General features: G+C 38.1%; 1 protein-coding gene across 1 annotated transcript in view; it reads left to right on the forward strand.

Annotated features, from left to right (window-relative positions):
• The window catches only part of SYT10 (synaptotagmin 10), a 35,817-nt gene extending 14,765 nt beyond the window's left edge, over positions 1–21,052 (forward strand). The window contains exons 3-7 of the mRNA XM_075719456.1: positions 4,226–4,790; positions 17,640–17,760; positions 18,123–18,294; positions 19,772–19,901; positions 20,981–21,052. Coding sequence (XP_075575571.1) covers positions 4,226–4,790; positions 17,640–17,760; positions 18,123–18,294; positions 19,772–19,901; positions 20,981–21,052 — 1,060 coding nt within the window. The remainder of the gene's footprint in view (positions 1–4,225; positions 4,791–17,639; positions 17,761–18,122; positions 18,295–19,771; positions 19,902–20,980) is intronic.
• Positions 21,053–25,207: the final 4,155 nt, after the last annotated feature.

The following is a 25,207-nucleotide window of genomic DNA, read 5'->3' on the forward strand; positions in this document are numbered from 1 at the left end:
ACTTTTGTAAGGGAGCTTTTTCTTTTTATTCTCTCTAGATTATCAGGGTTAAATCTCTCCTGAGAGGGACAGTTCCTTTGCTTTGAGTAACCCTGGCTGTCCCACCTTAGCCAATTCACAGCAGGGTGTTCAGAGACATCACCTTCCTTTACAGTTTGCTGAAGAACTCTGCGCCCTTGCTACAAAACATGTTTAGCATGAGATGTGTCTTAAAAATTAGCCAGAAATGGCCCTTTCTGTGTTTGTAAATACATTTTTTATATACCCCTGCCTGCCTTAAGTGAGTCTTAACCTTCCCTCAGCCTGTACTAATTATTACTGCCAAGAATATCATATGTGAGATGAAGGCTGTCCATTTAGACCCACTTTCTGGATTACTCTTTCTCCTTTGTGTCACAGAATATTGGCTCACAAAGTGACTGAAAACTGTCTCTGGTGTCCTTCATTAGGGACCTCTAAATAAAGGGGAGCCATTAGCAGACACAGAGGTAGCATAGCTTTCTCTTGCACCGTCTTCAATGCAGCACTGCTTCGTTGTACTCAAGGAGTCCTGAATGACCCAAATGCACCATCTCCTACACGTATTCAGTTGACAGAGGATCTAAGATAAATGTTTGCTGTCTGCATTGTCTCTTCTACACTGATGTCACCTGAGCTGGGGCGAAGAAAAGGGTTGTAACCAGTTCTGTGATACGTTCTTGCGGCCATCTACTCTTAGTAAAAGAAATAGAATCATATTAAGTCATTGTAATTGAAGCATAAGGATTTTAAGAAGCCATTCATAGCAATAATAAAATGTGCCTGATCACTTTTTATAGACTGTACATTTAACATGGAGGTACGTTAGTGTAGAGAAATGATGAATTTCTGCTTAATTACAATTACATAATTTTCACAGTTCCCGATAATATGAAAAGACCTGCTTGTTAAAAAACAAAACAAAACAAAAGCTCTTTAATCCTTGATCCCAGTTAACCAGTAAACTGCAATAGAGGTCATCCTGCATCAATGGTGTTCATTTACAAATATTTTTGCTGTGTTATTGAGAATCACTCTTCCCAATACTTTGTGAAAGTATTCTGTAATATAGTTTATTGCTTCTATGATATTCCTTCCTTCAAATGTTCACCTCTGTTTTCAAAGGACATGCTTTTTGCTCTTCAGCATTTGGTGGGAGAGGAGCTTGTCATTCAGCACCACAAAGAGTAAGTCGGTTCCCAAGAGGCACAAAGGCAAAAGTGAGGTGCTTGGGAATGTTAAGGTTAAAGAAAAACAAGCAGATCTGTTGATTTTAGTGATTGCAAGGAGGAGACAGCAGCCTCTGTTCTGTCTAAACACCAGAAGTGCTGGTGTTCATTCCCGGATTTGGTCCAAAAGATTGGTCTAATGCCATCTAAGAAAGCTAAACCAGAGCCACCCCTCGTAAATCTCAAGTCATATCATAAATCAGCATCTTATCCTTCTCTTTTGTCTTACATATGGCAGTCTTACTGAGTTAGAAATCATCTTCATACTATCATTATTCCTATGCAAGCACAATTTTATATTAGAGATTTACAAACAGATCTACTGTCACTCAAAATGTATTTGTTCTAAGTTATGGAAGGTATGTCTATTATAGGAGTGCTACATGTAAGAGCCTGTAGGGGTTGAAGTACCTGGATTTGCACACGTTAGTAGTTTTGCAGCATTTTCACAACGTGATTGCCTGACATTCTTGTACTTCATTATCACAGTCATTAATTCCTTTGTTATTGCAGAACAAAAGAAGGTAAATATGTTGCCATGACAACAATGAAGCATCTTAATAATTAACAGACCAATTAGCTATCTTGGTGAAATGCTGTGACTCAGAACAGATACTAGGCGCTATATAATTAGGACTTTGGCTTACCAGAGCAAAAGCGCTGCTGTTTCCCACAGGGAACAGCCATACATCTGCACTGTTTTACTTAGTGACATATCGCAACAATGACTGTGTTCACTGGAGGGTCTTAACGTGCATAAAGTTTGAAAATTTGAAAGAAGGTTGGTACCTTGGACATCATAGATTTGGGGTTTTATATGTTACTTTTACAAGTATTAACTCAGATCTTCATAAATGCAAGAGAAGTCAAGGAAAAGAGAATTTGTTGTGTATCCATTTTCACTCAAACTCGAATTGCCATACAGTCAGCTTCACTGTTTCCCCTGCATAGGCAGTTTTCTCTACTGCTTGTCTGTGGCAGGATTTGAACATGATTATCTGGGTGTCTCAGTACTACAGCTGCAGGTGTGAGGAGGGCTCAGGAAGGCCTACCTACACAAGTTTCATGAGCACAGACAGAAGTAGCAGTAACACAAGTCTTCCTGGACTTCATTATGAGTCAGAGATACTAGAGAGCTAGTGCCTGAATTGCTGCATGCCTAAACATTTATTGCTACTACGTTTTGGGTGGAGTTCAGTTCCTTCCCTGTGTTTAGCACACCTACAAGGCTGGAATTCTCGGAGGACAAAGGCACAAAGACAGCCTTGAAACTCCCTGAGGACAATATTGTACTTTTCTGACTAGTTAGGGCCTTTTGACTTCTCATTCCATTCCGATGTAGACATCGTATACTATGAATTTGGAGAGTTTTAACACTTAAGTCTTTCAACTTGTCTGTCTGTAAAGAAAGAAAGGTAGAATGTGTTATGAGAGGCACGTATTGTTCATCTAAATTTGAGATCAAAACACCTGGATTTTTTGGAGCTACTTCAAATCTAGACTATGAACTTCTCCCTCTCCTATTCTTGTGTTGTGATAGGACTGCTCCCTGCACCTACCAGTACTGAAACAGCCAGAAGGGGAAATGTTCTTGCCTATTATTTAATGGCTGCAGATTACCCTCTTGTATCTCTGCTCAGCTGAACTGCGGTAGTTTTGTGCTTCATGCCTTCTGCAACCACTTCACTTAGAGCAAAAATACAAATAATATCTATGAAATGAGTCCTGGTTGCTTTCAAATGGACAATTTGCATTTCTGATTTAAAGAAAGAAACACACAGCTGTGACACCTCTTGTTTTCAGAACACAACACCACAGGGAAACCAAGCAATAAGGCAAGGCTGCATTTGGCATTAATAAGCAATTGATTGCAAAAAGCAGAGGAAATTCTGACAATTAAATTGTTTTTTAATGGCAACTAAGTACGCTCACAGGAGGAGATAGCGAGCTTTTCCAGTACAGATTGTTGGGGTAGTGAAATACCAAGGAGATGTGAAAACGCCCCAAAAATAAACTGGACAGTGTGGTCATAATGGTGTCTGCTGGTGATTAATTTTATGAAGCTTTTTGACCAGTGATTTTGTACTACTATAAGGCTGTATGGCATACCAAGGGTTTGATTTCAGTCTTAGTAGGAAAGGCACAAATTTCCATTGATGTTCATGAGTCAAGATAAGCCCATAAATACATAGAATCATATGGTTATGCAACACTGTATTCAGAATTACAAGGATTTAAACATTGTTTCTTGCTAGGAGTGCAGGAATTGGCTTTCTAATACACTATACAGCGGAGTGTGAGAACAGAGGGAAAAAAACCTATCGCAGAAAAACGTTGACAAAAACTTTGAAATGTATTGCAGCCAGAACAAAATTTTCCGAGTACAATTGGAGAAGGCAGCCTGTACCTCAGTGTAGCAAATACCAAGCAGGTGTATATAAAATGTTGTAGGATGGCGAAGCACGATGCTGAAAACCTCCACACACAGCTCTGCATGGCCTTTTCAGGCACCTTTCACAGTGATCAGTGTGAAGCTTGGTAAATGTTTAATTGGGAAACCACCACAGAATGCCTCCAACAACCATGAAGTACTGATGATAATTCTGCAAGTGATTTGTTTTCTGCCTGACTATACTTTACTCAGGCACTAGCATAGTGGGATCAAGGAATGGTGGAACTGTCAACTTGTTCTGTGAAAGAACCTGAATTTAGTTTCAGCTGCATAGCCTGAAAACAAGGTTGTAAATATATGTATTGCCAGGACGCTGGGTGTCTCTCAGGTCAAGAAGTTCATTCTGAATTATCATTTCCTCTCAAGGATGTTTTAACACTTGCAAAACATTTGGCGGGGGGGTTATTTCAAAATTATTTTAAATCCTTGCTAATTTGGTCTTCTTGTGGTTTCTACTTAGTAATAGCCCGGTCTTTTCCCAGAGGTAACCATGGCTCATTTTATGTGTGTGTGTGTATGTGTGCAGGCACAATTCTTTCAGGAGGCACTTGCCAAGGCAGATGCAAGTGTCCAGTGTTGATTTTAACATGGGGACAGATCCGATTTTGCAAAGGGGAGAGACGACAACCAGCATTGGGAGAATAAAACCGGAACTCTACAAACAGAAGTCTGTGGATTCTGATGGGCAACAAGAAGATGTGAAAACATGTGGAAAACTTAACTTCACTCTCCGGTATGATTATGAGAATGAACTTCTGGCTGTCACAATTGTCAAAGCCTTAGATCTGCCTGCTAAAGACTTCACAGGAACATCCGACCCCTACGTTAAGATTTACCTGCTTCCAGATAGGAAAAAGAAGTTTCAGACACGAGTTCACAGAAAGACATTAAATCCTGTCTTTGATGAAACCTTTCAGTTTCCTGTAGCCTATGATCAACTCAGCAACAGGAAATTGCATTTCAGTGTTTATGATTTTGACAGATTTTCTAGACATGACATGATTGGGGAAGTTATTCTTGATAACCTTTTTGAAGTCTCAGATCTCTCCAGGGAAGCCAATGTATGGAAAGACATCCACTGTGCCACCACAGTAAGTAATGTGTTCCAAAAGCGTTAACGTGATATTTTCATTTTTCTTTTGTAGTTTGTGGCAGAGCATCCTGTTTATCAGCAGAGTCTGGAAGGAAAAAAAAAAAGTTGTCAATATTTTCCTTTGAGCTTAGAGAATAAGATGCTTAGGAAGCTATAACATTTAATTACTAAAAAATCTTCTGGGAACATACCACCACCCTTATGGTTCACTGTGCAAATATAAATTAGGTTTATTAATTAAATAGTACATCATGAAAGTTGCTGCTTAACAAGAACAATTAACATTTTCCTGTTAGCAAAATACCCTGTCCCTCAAAATGACCATCTATTAAGGGACAGGGCCTGCTCTTGTTAGCAGATTTTCATAGGTCGGGAATCCTGTGAAGGAAGAGAGGGAGGCTAAAAATGCTTGAAGTCTAAAACATTCTTTGCTGGCTTCCCTGTACTTAGGGTCCCTAGTAGATGTATCTTCATTGCTGCTGGTTACTAGCAAAACTCAAGAGGCACAAGCAAGTAGAGTTAGGAAATAGAAAGTACTTGTTTATTGTTGCAAGCAAGAAAAGGAGGCCCGTGCATGGATAGCAGGCTGGATGACAGGCTACCAGTGGGAAAACCACTGGTCTCCAAACTCGAACATTGTCTTTATTAACCTTGAAATCCAAAGTAATCTTCCCTTGCTGGAATTTGGGGGGGGGGGGGGTGGTGGTGGTGGTGGGGCGATTAAATGGTGGGGAGTGGTTTGTTTTTTCTTTGGTTTGGTTTTGGTTTTTTTAACTACTATGCTATTTATATGGAAGTTTTCCCATCCCTTGTTCTGTGGAGATATCTAAAAAAGTCTGAGTCATCCCTGGATTTGAGCATGGGCTGGACTTCCACAGCGGGGATGAACAGAGGACAGGGCAGTACTAGACACTGCTTCAGTGACAGAAGCTTCATACCATCCCTTCAATAGAGCAGGAGACTTTCCATGCCTCTTTTCCCAAATGTTTTCATGCTGTTCATATGTGCTAGTAAGTCTGCATGACTAGAAGGACAGAGAGGACTGGTATTTCCTCACCAGTCTGTGCACGAGCACTGGGTTTCCTAAGAAAGGAGAAATACTAGGGAGCAGAGCATAGTGGAGACAGTTTTCGAATGTGAATTCACAAAACCAGCTATTTATTTTAACTGCTGGGTCTACCAAACTGGTCTGAACAGCTTCCGGCACACCTCCAGAAAACTGCATCTCTGTATGCTTAGTTTGATGAAGCTCAGATTTGAGGTAAATTTAAGAACTGTGTTCTCAAGCTTAAATTGAATCTGTATTTAAGGTCTTGGAATAATAGCCCAGTAACTTTTTTTTTTTTTTAATTTCTTCTAGCTTTGATATTATCTGTAATACTTTAGTAATAATTTAAATGCCCAGTGGTCCTTTGCAACAGGCATGTGTGTGAGATTTTTAGCTGATAACTAGAATGGTTTCAGCAAATTAGAATCCCTGGACTGTTCATCACTCGTTTTGAGCAGATTGAAATGCCATACCAAATTATGCAGTTGGGAGAGATACTAATATACATCTGGATGAAAATGGTTGCTAATCTTGGCACTGAATTCTAATTCAAGTTTCTTCCTCACTGACAGTTGGTACATGCAGTTGTAGTGCTTAATTCACTCTGCTGGTGTTTTACTATATATGAAGTTTAAGAGAAACCACGAAGTTTTTGGATTTCAGCCTTTCAGCCAGTATAGTTTACAGTATTCCATGTTTATGAATAAATTGTCTCCACTTAAACCATTAACAGTCAACACATAAAATTGAGCTATCTTCTAGTATCGGGTGACCGCATGAGCTTTCACAAGCCTTACATTATTCTCAGAAAATTATGTAAGAAACTGATTGAATTGACTTTTCCTGGCAAAATGAAACCCTCCTATAAGATGTCCTGTTACTATATGTTCAGTGTGCTGCCTTGTGTTTTACTTCAGCTGTTTCATGTAGATTAAAATTGGCTAGTAATAAAGGTTTCTAGTTCTGCCATTTCAGAAACTGTAAGATGAGGGAGCCAGTCCTGCATGGGAATAAATAGTGCATAAGATGTTAATCAGTGGGGAATTACAGTCTTAAGCACCAGATCTAAAGTTTACCAAAGTCACTAACTAGCAATTAAATAACTAACTAATGCTTGCCAGAGTCAATTGGACTTGGATTAAGCCTTGGAAAAAAAAGATCCAGCTGGTTCTACATTTAGTGAAAAATAACTGTACTCCAGGCAAGCATTCTTTGGTGTTCTTAAAGAATCTTTAAAAAACAAATTGGCTGTCTCAGTGGGAAGGTCCGTCCTTACACAGTAGAGCACAGGAACCAAGGTGCCATTCTGCAAATATATTTCTCTTGTGCTTTTTCCTTCCTCACCTCTGTTTTGTTGTGTGTTCTGTGAAGTTTTTCAGCCTTTTGTTCAGATATGCTTCCTACACCCAGTGCTTTGTTCATGCTGTTGCGAAATGATAGATGGTAGAAAATGGTAGAAGTGATAGATCAAAGGATTGGTCCAAAATTGAAAACACAGAGCAGAAGTAGCCTCTCCTCAGCTTTGAATCTTTTACATCTCTTCCATAGTCAAGAATTTTCTATTTGGAAGGTAGAGTGAGGGTAGAAATCATTCCTGTTACCTGCTTGGAAAGAAGAACCTATTTTTCATGACACACGGCTCTGCAGTCTTGGAGTTGAACACCTACTAGACAGATTGACCAAGGAAATGAACTGCAACATTTTATCATTGAAGGAAGTTACCACAGGAGATCGGGAGATTCTCTGCTACACAAAGACTCTCTGTCAGTAGTTAACATAATTTTTAAAAGATTTGCTTGCATATCTATAAAGAGTTTTTATTTGGTACAGGAAATACACAGTCTGAGGAAAATTAGACTGGATGGTTGCACTGAGTCCTTTTGGCCATAAAACCAATGACTTTGTGGGAATCCACAGTTTTAGTACTTTTTTGTTGTTGTTCATAATAGTAATTTGAAAATATTTTATACAAGTACAAGATTGGCATCCCTATTTGCTCATTCTTATTTTTATGATTTTCAACTGTTGATATTTATTCATCTTTTATAGCTTGTATTTTGTTCCTTTAATTTTTCACCCATATCATTGTTTCTCTGTTACATGTTATGTTGAAAACCTGGAGCTATTGTATAATATATAGCATGTACCTGTTGTAAGTGCTAAAGCATTTTCATTTCTTAATGTCAAATCATCAAGGTAAATTTGGTGTAAAATCAGTTGTGGAAAAGAAGTATCCTAGATATCTGAGGATATTAATATCCCCAAATTTTGCTTATACATGGGTGACTGAATTTTCAATAAATAATCCATCATTTACTTCTGTTTGTTTGATTAATTAAAAAAAAAGAAAAACTTAAGAGGCAGCTTTGGACTACCTGTGAAGGTTGTTCAGTGTATTGGAATACTGTAATTCTTAATACACTTTAGGATATTAATTCACAACATCAGAGGCAAACAAATAATATCAAATGGATTGTTTAGTCAACATATCTAGCTTCTGTTTTTGCAAAGTGCTTGTGAGTTTTTCATATATTTCTGAGGTTTTGTTGCTATCAAAATATACCGCATACTTTAAAAATACTCATTTATTGGAATTGCTAACAAACACGTAAGTGCAAATATTCAGTGTTGTAAAATTGTTTAGGCAAAAAGACCACCTCTTGTGATCTAACACTTTCTGGATGTAAAAGTTTACTAACTTCCTACTATACTTTTTAAAATGATTGATTGCTTTGGAAATCTCTGCCTCTAACATCATTGCCTAAAAAAATAGGTGAGTGACTGTCAAAAACATTTTCTTTTCAAAGGTATTTGGTGAACTCTGTTAGTGTAACCAATTATAGGAAACTATGCAATTGGGAAAAAAAAAAAACAACCCAGGACTCAGAATTTAGATGAAAGCCATTTCCAGCACAGTGGTAGTCTCCTGGGGATGTTGGTCATGGAGCTATCATGTATTTGTAGGCTCCTGAATTATCTCATGTAGATGGGTGGAACTTTATTATTATTTAGTTTTCCAACACCAGGCATTTCAGTGCTGCAGTTTTTTCATTTGTGAAGTGGGATATAAAAGCAGGTTTTGTAAGGACACAGACTTCGTGGTGCACATGCTGTGTGATTGCTGTTTCTAAAGCACTTGGAAAAGCATTACTGGAAAAGACAGAAGTGCTTAGATACCTTTTTTTAATAAACAGGATAGTAACATTTGTCTCAGTAGATCTATCTCAAACACTTGCCAGAGTAGGATGTTACCCAGGTAATCCTGCTAGCTGTTGGCATCTGTTATGGAAAGAGATTCTTCTGACTTTCTGATCAAAGAAGAATGAAGTCCACCTCTGCAGTTCACCCAGAGCACTTGCAGGCATTGTCTTTGCTTAGTTTTCTCCATAGGTCACTATTTCGTAAGTGCACAAAAATTGGCGCATTAGACCTTAGTCTGAGTAAGGCAATAGTGGTATAGAGCTGACAAAGATTTGTCTTACGGTGGTCAAATTTTGAGGCCACATTATAAGGATTGTCCCATTTCTTAGTGTTCAAAGAGCAGCACTATCAGGAAATGTTTTATCACCAGCAATGTAGGGGACTATGCTCTACAATTAACCATCTTCATCAGAATGGACTTAGACTATTAGTGTTTCTGGAAATGTACATTGTCGTGGTTTAGCCCCAGCCAGCAACTAAGCACCACACAGACGCTCGCTCACTCCCCCTATCCCGATGAGATGGGGGAGAGAATTGGAGGAGTAAGAGTGAGAAACACTCTTGGGTTGTGATAAGAACAGTTTAATAATTGAAATAAAGTAAAATAGTAATGATAATAATAACAATATAATAATGATAATAGTAACAATAATATACAAAGCAAGTGATGCACAATGCAATTGCTCACCACCCGCCGACTGATACCCAGACAGTTCCCAAGCAGCAATCACTGCTCCCTGGCCAACCCCCCCCCCCAGTTTATATACTGAGCATGATGTCACATGGTATGGAATAGCCCTTTGGTCAGTTTGGATCAACTATTCTGGCTGTGCCCCCTCCCAGTTTCTTGTGTACAGGGCAGAGCACTGGGAGCTGAAAAGTCCTTGACTAGCATAAGCAGTACTTAGCAAGAACTAAAACATCAGCATGTTATCCACATTCTTCTCCTACTAAATCCAAAACACAGCACTATGCCTGCTGCTAGGAAGAAAATTAACTCTATCCCAGCCAAAACCAAAGCATAAAAAAGCATAAAATTTTTAACACAATGATAAATGTGTGAAAGAGTAAAGGCTTGCCAATATAGAAACATTTATCATCTCTATGATGGGAACAGACCCTTTAAAGCCAAGAATAGCTGGCACTTGTAATTTCTAATCAGGGCCAGTGACATAAAGCATTCATGTGATCACCTGCTGCTGAGTACATGAGCAAATACCCTGGGTCAGTCTTTACAGGAAACATGTTGAGGTTTTTCATTTAGGTTTGGGATTGCTTTAGTTCTGGGCGATAACTAGAAAAGAAGATGGAGAAAGGGTGGATTTCTGTCCAGTTACTGAAATCAGGGAAGTTTTCTATTATTATTGAATGTTACTTTTCATTTGAAACATTAAACATTAAGTTATTTTAATATTCTGCTTTTCTAGAGGCAAACTGCTTCTTTCAGTCTACCTTAAAAGTAAGAAAATTAGATGGACAAAGAATATGGTTTCCTCAAGGGAGGTTACTATCTCTGTGTCCAGGTGGTACCATGGTAGCTATGGTAAGGTGCATGGCTTGACTGATCTGCTGTGCCCTAAGTGCTCTCTGAGTTTTTCTCTGCAAATAATGTCTTTGCAGTCAATGCATCTTTGTGTTGGAACCCGCACATACTTTATTTCATTCATGTGCTGGTAGATGCCACGGTTAGTTCACAGAAGTACCTCTGTTCTCAGCTCTTCTGAGGCAGGAATGGGCTTCCTTGCTGCCTGGCATGATGAAACTACTCCCCTGGTGCACAAGACGGATGGTTATGTACAGAGGGAGTGACAAAAGAAGCACCCAGGAGGCTTCCTGGGGTGCTATTGAGAGCATTCAGCCTGCTGGACCCAACATGCTGTCTCAGGGAGTCCTCTCTTTGCAATCAGGACTGCAATCAGCAGCTGCGCTTACCCAGAGCAATCAGGATGTCAGGCTAAAACAAGCATTAGGCCTCCACAAGCAGAAGATGGAGTCATTACAGAGCAACAGGCCCCACTGCTTCCATACTGTCTTCCACAGAGGCAAGAACAAACACAAACCTCACTGATTCATTTCCCAGGACAAGAGTTCGATCAATAAGTGGTGCTGGCAGGAAGAAAAAGAGCTGGATTTGATATGCAAAGAATAACAGGAGAGGAAAATAAATATTAGCTGGGGGGGGCAAGGTTTCCAAAGTAAAATCCCCTTGAGAGGTGGCAGAACTGGCTCTCCAGTTCAAGTTTCATGTAACTTTTGACAATTCCTGTGATAGCATCAATGCCATCGAATTCTAAATGCATAGAATCATAGAATCATTTAGGTTGGAAAAGACCTTTAAGATCATCCAGTCCAACCATTAACCTAACATTACCAAGTCCACCAGTAAACCGATTAAGGGTATAGTAGCAATTTCATGTTTCCTGATGAGAAAACAGACTGGTAGCTTTCTGTACTGCTCTTTCCTATAATTCTTTTAATCTATACCTCAAAACCATAAATGTCTCTGTACATTCTTAACTACCTGAGGGGACAGGTTTCTCTCTTCTTTTCTTTCCATCCAACCCCCAACGTTTACCATTATATTTTATTTTATCCCTGATTCTTGAAGCTTGAGGTCAGTTTTTATTGGAAAGCAGGAATATACATATATAATATGTTTCTAAACAGAATAAGAAAAAGAGAGAGAGATAAATCTGTCCCTTGGGGGAATTATTTTCCTCTACATTCAAGTAATCCAAAGGTCTAAGCCTGCCAATATTTTTCTTAATTTGCATACTATACAGAAAAGGAATTTTCAATGTGACTAAAGGAAGCAGCTAAAAGTCTGGGAATGTAAATGACTGAATAACATCTTTGATATCTAGAAAAGTATTATTCCTTAGTAGAGATGCTTACTCAAAATACAGCAGGAAAATGAAGAGAAAAAAATTTCAAATTGCTTGTTTAAGAATCAAGCACAAAATAAATTTATGCCACCCTTTGTATTTTCACTATGCTATTCTCACATGCAATCTTTAAAACATCATTTAAATTTTAATTAATAGGAAAGTAGTTCTGGATATTAAAATTGAGATTAAAAATTAAAATGTTTAATTGTTGTGGATTATGATAATCTGAATGATAACGAAAGTAACAAGATGTTTTTAGGGAATTCCATTTCTAACGCAGTATTAATTGTGCAAATACTTGTTGTTTTAACCATGGAAATTAATGACACTCCAGTAACAACGAAAGTGTATATTTTTTTTAGTTCCAGTAACATCTATGTAGCTTATTGTAAGAATCTCTAGTGAATTGTTCTTTTAAGAGTTCATTTGAATTGCAAAGCTTGAAAAACCAAGGGAAAAGAAGAAGAAATAACGATCAGTAAAAAAATGGCATAGAGTTCATTTGTGATCAAAAAAGGCATGCAGAAGTGACACCTTATTTCACATATCAGCTCCCTATAAGCTTTTCACTCCTGCTGGTATATGAAACCAATGAAGATCTTGGAATACAGGAGGGAGATTATGCAAGTTCTTACACTGTCAGTAAATAATTTTGCCCATTCAGTTTAAGTTTATGAGTGGTGATATGTGAGAAGAAACTACCCTGAACGTGGGAAGATCTCTGCCTAACTTCTTCACTGAATTTGTGGAGGTTCCTAGCTAAAAGTTGTCTCTTCAGTTTAATTTAATGGAAACAACTGGGAAAATTAAAAGAAGTAAGAAACAGCAAAGCTTTCTCCAGCAACAGTGGTTCTAAAAACTTGATCAGACTAATCTATGCTCCCCTACAAGGACTTCAAACTTCTCCCCACATCCCTCCGCTGTTTATCCATATTGTGAGTAGGGAGCCTAGCCTCTGTAGAAATGCTGCTACTTCTACAGGCGTAAGCGTGAAAATGAGAGCACTGATGTCCAGTGGGTCAGATAAAAAAATAATAGAATAAGGACTATTTTTTCATCTGACTTTGCCAACCACTGGACTGTTTTCCCAAGAGCCCATAAAGCAGGGGATGTGGACAGATCCTTGGTAACCTAATGGAAAAAATTATTAGCACATCCATTCAGGTGTGGTTGCTTATGTGGGATGAGAGTTATGCTATTTGAAGAACCTGTATTGTGTAATGTAGCTAAAAAACCCCAAGTTCATCTGAATGGCTGACATACACATTTGAGGTCGATGTTTTCTTTGTTTTATTTTGTTCTAGCATTGCCGTACCAGAAAAAGGATTGGATAGTGAGGTGAACTGGGAGCCATAAAAATAACTGAAGCTGGTATAGAGCTTACCACCGTTCCAGTTCCCTAGTTCTGTATGATGGCTTGTGTACACAAAAGGGAAATAAATGAAGAAGAGATATGCAGTACGGCAAATGCTTCCTTTTGCATTAGTGCAGCTGTGCTCAACGCTGGTTTTTCTGTACCCGTTATTGGAAGTCGGTGGGGGGGGGAATCATTACAAGCATCTGTAAAGCTAGCTGTTAATTGAAATCTAAGTTTAATTTAAGAAGAAAAAGGAAAACTCAAAATAGGCCTAGGAAAGAGATAAAATTTCATGGGAGTTACTTAAGTAATGTGCAATTCTAGTTGAATATATGGTACATACAAGACAATCTGAAGCATAGTTATAAATTTGCATGAAGAGCAGCCACTGGGTCCAGGCTTGTGTCTTCTGAGTCGTGTTTTGTTTGAAATGGACTGTAATGCAGGCGTGATTGTTGAGAATAGTCTATGCCTTGGTCTTCCTCAGATTTGCTTGTACTGAAGGGTTCCTGTCAGATGAGTTGTGTGAACTTAAGTATCTAGTGTATTATAAAGTGAGAGAAATATGAATTTTCTAGAGCCTGGGATTCTGAAGTAATTTAAATCCTATTTTTAAATCTCAATTAAAATCAATAATACTTAAGGATCCAGGGCATTTAAAAATACTACTCATGATAATCAATGTGGTAGACAAAGACTGCCATGAGAAGCTTAAATGTGGAGCCTTACTTTGTTCATTATCTAGATCTGAACCTGTGTTTTCAGCTGTAGTGCATGAAACTCTAGTGCTCAAGTTAACAAAAAAGTGGAGGGGGGAATGGTGATATTCCAGACATTTTATCCAATACCCAGTCTCTGATGCTATCATATTTATGTGCATAATTTTAATCTTAATCCTTCAAAAGAACATTTAAATGTTTGTAAGTCTTGGGCTTCACCCTGTGTGATTGAGTGCCAAAGAATATCTATTTTAATGATACATTTTAGTATCTTAATTCCAGTTTCCCTATGACTTCTAGAGCTCCTAACAAAATGTACTCAGTTCACCCAAGTATGAAGAAAGACCACCAATCTTGACAGATACTCAGAGTATAAACTGAGTAAAAGTATTAGGACTTTCTATTCCTTACTAACCAAAAAGACACTGTCTACCAAATATCAGATGCCACAACCAGTACCAAAGTTAAATTAAGAAGATAAAATCCTCAGAGTTATTTCAAAGGATTCTGAAAGGACTTGTATTTGAACTTGCTCTGAGGACCATGGGAACTCCTAGTCTGTGGTGGCAATCTAGGACAGCCAGTTCTCTGTACCAGGAGAAGAGTTAAATGGTGTCTACAGACTAGTGCAGTGTAACTACTAACTATTACTAGCCCCTTGATCTTACAATGCGTGACTCACAAATCTCTTTGATATAGACAAGTATTTATTTGAAATAGTTATCTATTCTAGTCTACTGCAGAATTTATCTGTTGAAGTAGTGCATAGAGCAACATGAGCGTTGTTCCACCAAATGAAAATCAGACATTTCAAGGCAGCACAAGCCACATTTTTTCCAGTTACAAGTGTCAAAAAATGCCTGCATAAACAGTAGAGGGGTAGAGAGCCTTTTCCCAATCCTAAAACCATCCCTTATAACTTCAAACTGAGTAGTCAGGACACAGGTTACAGAGCTCCAGTAACTTCATTACATCTGCCTTTTGGACAGTCTGCTGTGTGGAGTGAAAAGGTTCCCGTCATTTGCTATCCAATCATTTCTTTTTGCATTAAGGCATCTTGCTTATTCATTGCATGGTTGCATCACTGGGTTTGATTGCAGGGGATTTGCCAAGCTCTTGTTCAGTATAACTTCAGTACATGGTGTTCAGAAAGGAACGCAAAAGGTCTGAGCATAAGCCTCAAACCATTGCCATTTTGTTAAGCACTGATGCTTTTCTCTGCTCTTCAGAAAAGGAGGGTAGAGTAACCACCATATGGAGTTTTGCAAGTATTTTGAGCAATGTTTCTTTTAAATTATTTAAGTCATGGTAAATAGTCCTGTCCGTCTGTATTCTTGTTTATCATTTGAGCTCTTGTTTATCATTTGAGCTCACCCAAACCTTTGAGTGTCTATCCGATTTCTCTTCAAAAAGAAATAACAGAATACTCAAGTTCATACTCCCATCTTGCAAAAATGATTTTTTCTCTATTCACCTACACTAGTCATCTCTCTGAAGAAGGAAGGACTAGTCCATTTTATGAGCTGCTCACTGTGTTTTTTGATCCAACTCATCTTCATCACCTCCCTCAACATATCCCTTTAAACTTTGAAGCACTGGATGTGAGGGAACTATATTTCCTTTTCAAACAAAAGAGTGAGATCTCTTTCACATATGGATATGAGGAACAACGATTAGATTCTGCATTCAGAAAGTAATGCTAGCAACAGAAGCTGTGCTTAAAACAGATTTCAGATATGACAAAGCCTGTAAAATATGAGAGCACTTGACACTTTAACAAATTAGTGAAAAGATTTACACTTCATTTGTTCAAGTTTTATTTATATTTTCTGAAATAGAAAAGGGAGTTTGTAACTGTACTCTGTGGCACAAAATTCTGCACTCTGTGTGGTGAAGTAAGGGGTTAAGCTAAGGAGATGTCAAATAGCTGTATTTATCTTATGTGAACTGAATGAGCTAAGTCATTTTGAAATCCTAAGAAATCTGAAATCCTGAAATCCTGACAAGCATGAAATTTGCCCACAGTACATGTTCACATGCTTATCAATCTGTTAATTCTCAGGACAGAATCCCAGAAAAATGACTGAACATGTGAATTGACCAACCTACACAAAAGTCAGTATTAACAGTGCAACAGAGAATTTAAGGCTATTCTAAAACTGCATTCCTCAATCTAGAGTCTGCAATGCAGGAAAAAAAAAAAAAAAACCCAAACCAAAAACCCTGAAGCATGTGATTTAAGTCCATCTTTACTCAAGAAAGATCCGAAGTACCTATTTCAATTTAGACAGAGCATTAACCCGAAGGAAGTCAATAAAACCGTTCATATAAGCAGCTGAAAAATGTGAACAAGAAGCCCCAGTCTATCTCATAACTATAAGCAATATATTTGTCATCTACACAGCAATCATTACTTTAGTATGCATCATTTAAAAATATATCATGCTTGCCTTCTGATGCTAGAAGAGCTGTACCATAAATCCAGCAGTCCCCAAACAAATTTGTACTCTTGGGGTAGCTGGAGGTTTGACAGATAAAATATTGAAGCTGGGATATTAAAAATAAGCTTTTTAGTAGTAGTCAAAGAAAGTCCTTTGAGATCACATGAGCATGCTTGAGAATGGCTGCCTTACAGCAGTGACTTCCTTACATGCTCCTTACAAGCTCATATTTAAAAATCCTGACTTGTTCTTAATATGCAATTTTCTTTGGGCTTTTTTGGGGGGCATTTTTAAAATCTTAGAAGTACAGGAATTAGGAAATTAGAACATAACTAACATGTCAACAACTAAACTTTTGTGATATTAGGTTAATTATATAACTATGAGGAAAGAAAAAATAAGACTTAATGGAACCTCTCTTAGATTACATTTCTCAAGTGTTGCAGCATCTGAAATGTATAGCAACATCATATTGCACGAACTCCCAGCACATTGTCTCAACATAGAAACTATCTCTTTGTGAGTATTATTAAGGTGGGGCCTTATCCAGCTTTTCAAGTATATTATCCTCCAAAAAGTTGCCCTTGAACCAGGAAAGTTGTAGGTGCTACTCCTTTACCTTGCTTTTATCTAAAACAGAACAACCCCTCAAAGAACATTAAAAGCAATAAAGCTAGTAACTTTTACAAGCACATTCATCTTTTCAAAGCACTTACACAGTAGAAACTTTTCATATGCATACATGTGTGCAGAAATAAATCTCCTACATAAATTCCAGTGGCTAAAAGGCATGTAAATGACTGTGATCTAAATATTCCCCTGTATTTCTTTCTGTTGGGGAGGATGGAGTCTGAGTCTTTTTAACATCAGAACTTGGCATTCTACATTCAGCGCTTTTTCATTTGTGTGGATTCAACATAAACATATCAGGAATCCAGAAAGTTTTGGCTCTGCTTTTATTTTAATTTCTCAGTTTAGTAATTCTAGATCCTGTCACTACAATATTATCCTGCTGGTACTCTTTCCATATTTTATCGAAATAATTTCTGAAAATTGTTTGTGACCTTTTCAAAAGCATCTGAGGCTGCAAAAGAAGTCTCTCCATGTTAAAAAGAAAATCTAAATTTTTGCATGATCTGAAATGAGTTGTTGGCAATATGGTCAGATTTCTAATCATTGTTTTTCTTTTTCAGGAAAGCATAGATTTGGGTGAGATCATGTTTTCCCTCTGTTATTTGCCTACTGCTGGGAGAATGACATTTACAGTCATCAAATGTAGGAATCTCAAAGCAATGGATATAACTGGCGCATCAGGTGAATCTACTTCTTTGTTAAATAACAAGGCAGAGTTGATTCAGGAAGGGGACAAATAGGAAATCCTTGGGTTTTGTGTGTTTGGCATGGTTGCGAAATCGAAGTAGCAGGAGAATGGGTATAGGCCCTGTTCAGATCTACTGGCTATCTTTGGTCAGGCAGTCAGTTTCTCTGTTCAGAATGCCTGGACCTTTCCTTTGTATTGACAGCATATTGAAAGCAGTGTTTGCCAGAGTCACTAAAATCTTTGCAATTTTTTGTCTTATCAATATGACATTCCTACAAAAAAAAATATTGCTCTTGTGCTACGCATTTGAATAATGTAGAGTCCAAAGGCCCACAACTCATTATCTGTTACACAGATCCATATGTCAAAGTGTCACTGATGTGTGAGGGTCGAAGACTGAAAAAGCGGAAAACGACCACAAAGAAGAACACACTCAATCCCGTTTATAATGAGGCCATCATCTTTGATATCCCTCCAGAGAATGTGGACCAGGTCAGCCTCTCCATTGCAGTGATGGATTATGATCGGTAAGCACAATTTGCTTTCTGAACATTAATCTTCAGTGAAAAGTTACCTGATCGTTGCAAGTGACTGCTTTCTACCTCCCTGAACTTCAAAGTTGGTTCAGCGTCACAAAAGATAAAGCCTTTGGGTCTTTTCCTGGAGCATTTTAAAGCTTCCACACCTTTTAAAGCTCAGGCCTTCTTAACTGCATCATAAATAACTGTGATGAGGAAGAAACATGGCTCAAACTTTTTATGGGCCATTAGCATTGGCCTACGTTTCTGTCCCCATCTGGTGGCTCGACTATGTAAAAACTTTATAAATCAGGTATGTCTCAGTTTTAAAGAGACCCTCACACCTCTAATTTCTATTTAAATGACAGGTATTTGAAATCAAAGAAAATTTGGATAACTAAAAAAGAATTAGATCCTAATTACCTCATTGAATTAGGTCATAATTAATCCTTCAGTTGACACAATAAAGAAGCTTTGTAACCTTTGGGTTCAGCACTCACTGATAACACATCTGAGCCTCAATTATCTATGTCCTCACTGAGAACTGACAGGAAGATACTCCTGCTTAGAGAAGCTCAAGGACTGCAGGTTAAACTAGACAGTGACTGGCAGAATCATGCCTGAGCCAAGTCTGCTTCGTTCAAGTGCTATTAGTAATGAGCTCTTGAGACTGCAGGGCAAATAAACAGTGAAAGTCCAGTTTAGTAACATGGACCTTCAGATTATTTTTCCTCGACATCAGATTTCTGGTTGTCCTCCAACTTCTGTCAGGAAGAGTTTCTCAGTCAGATGTGAAAGGGACACTGCAGTGCTGTTAGGGGGAGAAGAGCACAACAACTGTCAGGCCTCTTCAGCTGCTCCTTTCAAAGCATTTGTTAACAGAAAGTTAGGAAACATTATTCTAAGGTACATATAGGCAAGGTACAGAAAATTACTTTCTGGAGTCCCTCAACAACTCTATGGTGCTGTCAGCAGTATGAAGTATTAAGGTATAGCCTATTACGGCTATACCACTCTCTTTCACATTTTTGGCTGGAGTTCCAATGACCACAAGGGTTACAGCTGGGAAATACAGTGTGAAGTGACATCCGAAGTATTTGCAGCAGGAAATGTACTCCCCACCATCTTCCTTCACCTTCCTCTCCCACAAAATTTAAGCATGTTTTCCTTCTAGATCATTTGGTGTATTATGGTCCTTTTCTGTCCTTGTGTCATTTGGGTTGTAACTTTTTAATGGCAAGCATTACATCTTCATTGCTATTTTTATAACTGCTAGAAGCAGTCTGGTAGTGGCTAGAGCTTTTTGATGCTACCATTACAGAGCTTAATATTACTATACTACCACTAAAACTAGTATCTGTGATAAATAATGTGAAAATTTTGGGCATGTATTCTGTGCTGCACTAAACCAGTAAACTGAATTGTACATTGGGTGTTATTAAAACTATTTTTATTAAAAAAAATTCTGCTTCTCTGCAATTCTCAGAGTAGGGCACAATGAGGTCATTGGGGTATGTCGGACAGGAATTGATGCTGAAGGGCTTGGAAGAGATCATTGGAATGAAATGTTGGCTTACCCGCGTAAACCAATAACTCACTGGCATCCACTAGTAGAGGTAAGAAGTAGTGAAATTCTCTCCTTCTCAGTATATTGAATGTTTTTGTCTCTCTCACACTTATGTGCTTCTGAGAATCATGAAAATCAGTGCAGCACCTATGGAGCAGCTATAAGACCCTTAGCACAACCTAAATCTAGTTGCATAGGTTTATTGCTTACTTGAATGCACCCCTTCAAAAGTTGCCATGATGCCCTGACAGCATTGTACCATTAAACAACTAAGACATTTGAAATTTCCAGAGATTATCGTAAGGAGCTTACATCCACTTAGAAAATATCATTTGCAAGTATTTCAAAAGCAATCATTTCCTATTAAAAAATCTTTAGCATGAATAGTTATGTTGCTAAAACATTAATCTGAAACTGGCCTGCTAATTAGGCTAAGCTGAGGCAACATACCAGCAGCTACCTCCAAAGTTACTCAGACATTTATTGGAAGCTTATTCAAATGCATGCGTGATTATGTCTACAAGTGCCTGGGCTTGGATTCCCTTTTCAACCTGGCTGTGGCCACATCTTACGGGTTTTGTGTGTACAAAATGCTCACAGCTTTGCATTCAGAAAGATGCATATTGAAGCCTCAAGAAGCAGCAGGCCCTGCTTTGGGACACAGAGGACACACTGTTTAGTCCTCCCTAGTCTGTAGAGAAATTAGTTGCTGTCTGAGGCATCACAGGCCATTTGTTTTCCCCACTGTGTAGCACAGGGCTACGTAGCATCTCCAGTGACAGGTAGAAAAAGCCCAAAAGCAAAGCTTTAGTAAAACACCTAAATTGTGAGTGCAGGGAAACTAAGCCAGTGCAGCAAAGTCTCTTTTCAAAGGTCCATGGCTTTCTCTGGATTATGTGCCACCCCTGATTGGGGAAATAAATTCACTCCTGTGGAATAAGTCAGATGCATTTTTAGGAGCTCACTTTTGGAATTTTCTTTCCATTATTAGTTCGGCTGGAGACTTTGATCCAGAAAGGGTCTAGATGTGATTCAGGTTCTTCTTTGAGGGGGCCTCTCATCCTCTGAAATGAGTGTGATGCATGGCCAGATGTGACGACATTTGTAAAACTAACACTTTTCTTGCAGTTACCTGGCCGAGCAACCAGTTTTGATAGCCAGGGATCTTGTTCATCACCAAAACCACCGCTTACGCCCTAGGGAACAAGAGTGGATTCATCGTGTTCAGTGTCCAAAGCTCCCTCGTAGCTCACATCTACATAAATAGAAGGTTTGGCTTCTGCAGATGAACTGTATCCATATTTTTTTATTAAAATACATTTTTCCTATTCTAAGTCTTATATTACAGTTTATAATAATTTCTTAATGTATGAATGAAGTTGACTTGAGCCAAGTATAGCCCTTTCTCATACAAATTCATTCACCTGTTTTCTCGCTGGCATACATCCAGTGTCATATCCAAGCAGTGTTTTGATGTGACCTATATCTTTGCACAGACAAAGAAATCAGAAAAAAAAAAACCTTAAGCAACTCAAAACCACTGCAGCTTGTAATGCCTAATTCTTTTGAGGGAGAACAAATAGTTATATATAGCTCTTGTAGTAAATTTCTTCTAAATTGCACTAAATCCTGTATGACTTCTCAAGATAACGCTTCAAACTGAATGTTGCATGAAAAAACAACTGTTGTCACATTTTGAGTGTTCGGAAAGTCAGTTCATTCCTTGGGCAGGGAGGAAGGGCTGAACAAAAGCCCACTGAAGCTGATGAGAAGGACCCTACTGGCTTCACTGGGTTTTAGTTCAGCCTTTACGGAACAGAATTCACAACTGGATCTATGCAGTTATAATCTTCCAGCAAGCAAGACACCCGTTGCACCGACAGGAACTCGTTAGCCTGTCCAGCAAAACAACAAGGCACATGTGCCCAGGCAGGAGGCCGTACTCAGCAGCTGTTTTGCTTCAGCTACCCACTGGCTGATGAAGAGCTAGCTCGGATGTCTCTGCATGGCGCTGAACAGCACATGTACGGGTATCGTTGTGGAAAGTAAATATGTATGCAGTGAGTTGCGTGGAAATTGATATAGCTCCACAGAGATGATGTCTCCAGATGAGGTGCATCCAGGCCCTTTGAAAGAATCCATTTGCTGCTAGCATCATGCAGTCCTTATTTGGTCTTTACGCAGGTCAAACTGTAGGCAAGAGAATGCTCTGAAGTAAAAGAATTTATTTAATGTATTTTAGCTGTTCACAAAATTGACAAAAAACTGCAGTTACACAGCACATTTTTTGATTCTTGGTTTAGTGTGACAGTATTAGATTTCTTTGAAGTTATGTTGACTGAGTGAATACCTCATGTGGAGTAGTCTCTGGTCCCTGGCTGGTTGCCTCTAGAATTATATGCCAGTTATGAATTTGAAATATGTTTTGTGTCAATATGTGGAGAGAGAAATTGAAATGTAACAATTTTATAAACTAGTAAACTCATTTATTAGAATACACGTTGACAGCAAATGCAAAGAAGTATTGGCTGAAGTGACCTGTTTTAAAAACTGGAAGAGAAATACATATTATTTTGTGGATTTAGCTCTTTTTAGCACTGCAGTTTACCTCAACCAGACAGTTATTTTCTTTTTTTCTTTTTTGTGTTTTTTTTTTTTCTTTCTGCGAAGAGTGTGGCAAAGACTGCATGATTGGGCCTGAGATTGAAAGCTGAACTGCAACTAGAAAAAAGTTGGGGTGGTGGTTCTTTTTGTATCTTTGTAATGTATAAAGAAAACTGAGAAGACAGTATTTTCCAAAACAGCATTTTTACAGAAGAAAAGTGTCATACACAAGAAAAGTGCCAATGGAAGATTCTTTTACGATAATGGAAGAATTTGTGAGAATTAATCTAGTTAAGAAGGGAAAAGGCAATTTAGACAGACTTCTGAAGAACCGTTTTGGCTTGATTAGTTTGGCCTGGTTGACACAGAATATGTTTATGAAGATCCAGTCCCTCCATTCCGCTAACTAATCTCTAAGACAGTCAAACATATCTTGAAGTGTCTTAACTACTCCCAGAAAGTTAGGAAGGCTGGTCTTAACATTACTGGTGTTTTTAAGGGAAAAAAGGAGACAAGTTTTATACCTTGCCTTCTGTGCCTACAAACACAGCAAGCAAACAAACAAACAAACAAATAAAACTTTCAGACATTCTTTACAAATTAAAAAAAAAAAAAAAAGAAAAAAAAAAAGGTTCCAGCCCAAGTTTTTGTATGTCTGTTCCAGGTTGCTACTCATGGCCTCTAGACAGAAATAGTTTTTCCCAGAGAGGGTTGGTAATGCTGAACACTGATCCTCCCTGCTCAGGATTGTGTTTTCATCACCATAAATACAGAGCAGCTTTGCAGAATTTCATTCCTCTGTTTTCTCTGGCTGAGTAATTTTTTAAATAGGAGAACAAGCTCTCCTCTGTGGGGTTTTTTTCCTCCCATCATTATCAACATGAGGTTTTGTGGCCTAGATCATTCTCATTGTGATTTTACAAGGTTGGTATAGAAACAGATATATATATATATATATATGTGGAGATTGAAAAACTATTTTGTGTATACATTTATCTTAATATAAATTATATCAGCAGTGGCCTTTGTGGCCTAGGAAATACTTTTTGTAATGTGGTACTGTAACAGTTAACTAAATATTCTTTGCACTTTTTTGCACCTAATATCCAAAAAGCTAACAATTTCACGATCAAATGTAGCATAAGTGTTCAGCAATGAGCAACATCTTTTCATTGTTCTCTATGAGTATCCTGTATGTTTCATCGTAAGTAGTAAGGTATTTCAATATTCATTTTCTTAAATTTAAATTGTTGTCAAACACCAAAGGAATAATAGCTCGGTTTGTGCCCTCTTGTGTTATTTTTGATATTATTAATAACAATAGTGAATGACTTCTGTGTCTACACTTGATTTATGAGTGCTCCGCATCCAGGAAAAATCAGGCTGCAAAATTATCAGGACATCTAACTTCAAAAATGGTCCCCTAATTAATGATTTTTAGTCCCTTATCAGTGATTAATAGAAGTAATGCAAAAGATTATGTTTTTTATTTTTCCCCACTGCTTTCTTAGCTATCTCACAAGGCAGGGTATATATTTAGTATAACCAACCCATTGCTGTTAGAGCCTGGTTCACAAGTTACTCTCTAAGTCTACTCACAGAAGTCCCGAGTAAAAACTTAGCACACTTTTAGTCAATGAATATGTTGCTTTATGTATGTCTTTATTAAGAAATTTAAAATATTTTAATTTGGGGAAGTTATAAACTCCCTGCTCCCATCCTGAATTTTTTTTTGTTTTTTATCCACATTTCTGCCATATCATAAACATTAGCCTAATTTGAGCAAAATCAAATCTGGCAAATGGTTGGTGTAAAATATATTGTAGTAATTTTACAGCAGTTTGAAAGACTCACATTCCTAAAAGCCTGAGTTATTTTTATTGAAATGATTTACTGGAAACAGTAACAGTACTTAATAAGAACTGTATTTTGCACTGCAGAGCTTTTTTATACTTTCACAACAGTAAACCACAGAACTGTACAGAGAAAGTACATGATGGATTAAGTGGTTCCAGGGGAGCTGTTACATTTTTATATTTATTTTCAATAATGCACTGTAAAGTGAAAAAGCCCACATACAAATGTATCTAATGAGCCATTCTAGTCTTTTGGGTAAATATTGTTTTCAAGCAATTGTTTCCCTTCCCCACATTAAATAAGTTTTCAGGGACCATTAGATTTGCTCTAAGCAACCATAAAATTCTTATTAGGTCTATGCAAAATGTTAAGTAGGACCCTAAACCACAGGTAGATTTAGGATTCTAGTGGCACTGCAGACAGTAGCACAGGTGAGCAGATGCTCAATAAGATGTCAGTCACGTACTGCACTCTATGATCTCAACTTCAGATCACTGTATTGTATGCTTCTGCCGATATGGCCCTTCCCCTCACTCTCCCAGCAAGTAACATCTCTTTCCCCACCATCTTTTGTCTATATTGGCCTTCTGTTCAAGCAGTAGAGACCTGGCCCTTACTGCTGTCTGCACTGCTGAAAGGTGACGCCTGGCCTTAAAAAGTAGTAATATGAAACCTGTGAGGTTGTGACCAAAAGGTGTAGGATAGCTACATCTCTCATTTTCACTTTACAAAGAGCTGTCAAGGAAGTAACTTCCCTTCTCTGCAGTCCCTTATGATCATCAGACATTCAGAAATCAGTAATATTGTCTGGGGTTTTGCTTCTAGCAAGCCCCAAAAGAACAATATACATATCTCAGGGATGTGTATATTGGTCAGGGACAGAGAAGGTGGCCA

The sequence above is a fragment of the Pelecanus crispus genome, chromosome 1 (genome assembly GCF_030463565.1).
Source record: "Pelecanus crispus isolate bPelCri1 chromosome 1, bPelCri1.pri, whole genome shotgun sequence".
Taxonomy (NCBI): Eukaryota; Metazoa; Chordata; class Aves; order Pelecaniformes; family Pelecanidae; genus Pelecanus; species Pelecanus crispus.